General features: G+C 41.1%; 1 protein-coding gene across 1 annotated transcript; it reads left to right on the top strand.

Annotated features, from left to right (window-relative positions):
* Positions 1-266: 266 nt before the first annotated feature.
* On the top strand, positions 267-1,919 carry LOC311004349 (claudin-14-like; the record flags this gene model as incomplete). Its single annotated transcript, XM_083996362.1, has 2 exons — positions 267-500; positions 1,413-1,919. The coding sequence occupies 2 exons, from the start codon at positions 267-269 to the stop codon at positions 1,917-1,919; spliced, it is 741 nt and encodes a 246-aa protein (XP_083852488.1).
* Between the last annotated feature and the right edge of the window lie 1,422 nt (positions 1,920-3,341).

Here is a 3,341-nt window from a genome sequence, read left to right as displayed (position 1 = left end):
GCGGAGCGCAGGAGGAATCCAGCCACATCTTCGGCCTGTGGGACTGTAGTTTTGTTCTTAAAGTACTTCTTTTTCAGGTGCTTTAAAGCAGTTCCTTTGTATTCATTTTCTTTTAAAAGTTTGTTATATTGTGTGATACTCAGTGTATCTGTGTCAGCCTGACATACTTGATGCTGCTAAATCTGTACTATTAGGTGAACACACTAATCAGCTGTAACTGTAACTGTGTACTTTACAGTTTGAGCATCTGTCCGAGTGAAACAGTCATGGCCAGCATGGCGGTCCAACTCTTTGGCTTCTTCTTGGGACTGTTGGGGCTTGTGGGAACCGTAGTTTCAACTCTGCTCCCACACTGGCGCAGCACTGCGTATGTGGGCTCGAACATCATCACAGCCACCGCCTACATGAAAGGCCTGTGGATGGAGTGTGTGTGGCACAGCACTGGCATTTACCAGTGTGAGCTGTACAGATCTCTGCTGGCACTGCCACGCGACCTGCAGGTATTATACACGTATTGTACACACACACACACACACACCATACTGATAGTGTTTATTCAAATCAACTTATGTATGTACCTTGTACATAATGTATCTTATCTACCTTGCTGTGTGTTACCATGACCCAAGTAAATTGCCATAAATTTGGATAATTTTTTGGAAACTAATTTTTGGGATTTGGACTGTTGGATGCCACCCTAACAATACTTTCCATTTACTTTCATTTTCGCAACAAAACAGGTACTCAGATTAATTGGAAAAATAATCAGTAGATCAATCTATAGATGAAACAATTGTTTGTTATCATTTACAATGATAAGTTCATGCAATTTTAGATTGTCCCCTGATTAATAGGTGGATGGTGAGGTATTTGAGTGAGGATTATTTTAGGTGTAAACTGTGTGACATTGGGATGCAGAATACAGTAGATTATTTAAAGAATGATTTATACTTTGGTGCAGTTGTCACTGTTTATTGATATTAATTGACCAGTGATTGGAATTAATGACTATAGGACAGAACAGGACAGAAAACAATTTTAACCTTTCAATGTTAAATCTTACTTCTTCCTTCCTGGTTTATGTGTGAAGATAAAAACAACTGCACACAATGACAACACTTTCATCCCAACTCATTCATTTAGAGAAGTGTTGAAGTTGAGACGTTGTAACACATGTGATGAAGTGACAGTATATGAAGCATTTTGATTGAGCTACTACTACTACTACTACTAGTGCTACTTGTTTATAAATTATATTATCTATGACTGAACACCTTGTGTACTTTATGTCAAGACTTGTGGAATTGCATAATTTCTCATTTAATCACACATGACAGTGATGGACCAACTTCCTACTGCCTGACAGAAGGTTTGGTCCTTACATTAAAAGTGTTTGTTCTCCTTTACATCAGGCAGCCCGGGCGCTCATGGTGCTGTCCTGCATCACCTCAGTCCTGGCGTCTGTTGTGTCTGCCATGGGCATGAAGTGCACCCGCTTTGCCCGTGGCTCGTTGATCAAGTCTCCGTTGGCAATGAGTGGGGGGATTTGCTTCCTCTGTGCTGGTCTACTCTGCCTGGTCACAGTGTCCTGGACCACCAACGATGTCATAATGGATTTCTACGACCCCTTCCTTCCCAGTGGGATGAAATATGAGATTGGCCTGGCCGTATACCTCGGTTACGCCTCGGCCTGCCTCAGTCTGAGCGGAGGACTGGTTCTGTGCTGGAGCAGCAGGGTTGAAAGGTCACAGAGCCCCCCCTATGCGCAGAGGAATCAACCATCATCGCCTCCCCCTGCCTTCAACAACATACATGTTCCTGCTCCACCATACAGACCCCCAGAGGCGCTGAAGGACAATCATGCCCCCTCTCTTTGCTCCCTTTCTAGCAGTGGCTACAGACTCAATAACTACGTCTAAGACTTGGTGAGACACTAACACGATAACTGTCCACAGGCCACAAACTTTGTGTATGAATGAAAATGATACTGCATGATTCAAAACAGTGAACTGTTCACATCTCCAAATTATTTTTAACATCTTTCCATGTATTTTTGCCTCCTCAAATTAAACAAGTTGGAAAAGTGAAAAGAACAGACCTGTGTCCCACAGTCCTATAATTGACTAAATATTAGCTGCCACATTGGGGAAATATCACAAATTTACATACTATGACATTTTCCTCAAACGTTTTTGGGGTTTGTTGTGCTGTGTGAAGTGAGAACCTGTTGACCAGCTGCTACGTACCTGAAGGACCAGAAGGTGGCAACATATCCCTGCAAATAGTCACACAAGGGGCATAAACAAGTTGGCACAATACTCCAATACTACTCTTAATGAATAACCAATTCTTATCGTCACATCCTTGTAGGAGTCTACACTTTTTTTTCTTTTTTCTTTTTTTAGCTGGGAGAAACATTTTGTGAAAGACTCTACAAATGCACAAGTGCTTTTTTAAACAAACATTCTGTAGTCAGTCTTTTAATCATTTTCACGTTGTCAATTATTTAATAAAAACATTTATTCCATTTCTAACAACTTTAAGATAAATGATAAACAAGGAATATGAAAAATGTTTTGTTAATTGGCGTTTCTTAGTGCTAACATGTTAACTTGTACAGTAAGATGGTTGCTGTAACTAATAACATGAGCTGATGGCCTTTAACAGATTTATCTCCACTTGTTCTTAACCTGCTTCCAAAATATGGACAGAAAGAAGCCTCTGACAGGATTAGGTTGCAAAGCGTTGACTTCATGACTCAAAATCCATCAGTGATATTTACATCAGACTGGTTACAGTTTAACACTGAGGGAACCCTGCAGCAGTTAAGAGCATTAGACTTATTTGTGTCGCTTCTGTCAGTTTAAATCATCAGTACAACACTTAAGATCTGCCGCACAGTGTGTCTTGTCGTATATCCCCCACACAGACTTAAATATGACACTAGATGGCGACAAATATCCTTTGAGAAGGTGGCGCAAAGTTGGAACCAGCTGACCCGCACTGACTATGATGTAGCATAGACTCTCTGGTTGATGCTCAGCTCTTCTAGACTGAGCTCTATTAATACCATTAATGTGAAATGGAATCGATGATTACCTGATGCATGTTGGATGTGAAGTTCTTTGAGACTGTTGTGAGGCTGTCCAGACAGTCTGCTTCTAACTACCTGTAACACTGTGGCTCATTTGTTCGAAAACCCTCCAATTAGAGCTGCCCTCTGCCTAGCAGCCTGTCAGCCACACACACTAAATTAGAGGACATGTCACAATTCAAAATCACTTTTCTTACTCCCAGTAGTCACATCTTCGTTTACACCAGGGAGCTAAATGACTATATTT

The sequence above is a fragment of the Trachurus trachurus genome (assembly GCF_905171665.1).
Source record: "Trachurus trachurus genome assembly, chromosome: 21".
NCBI classification, from domain to species: Eukaryota; Metazoa; Chordata; class Actinopteri; order Carangiformes; family Carangidae; genus Trachurus; species Trachurus trachurus.
This window is presented reverse-complemented; position numbering and strand designations above follow the sequence as displayed.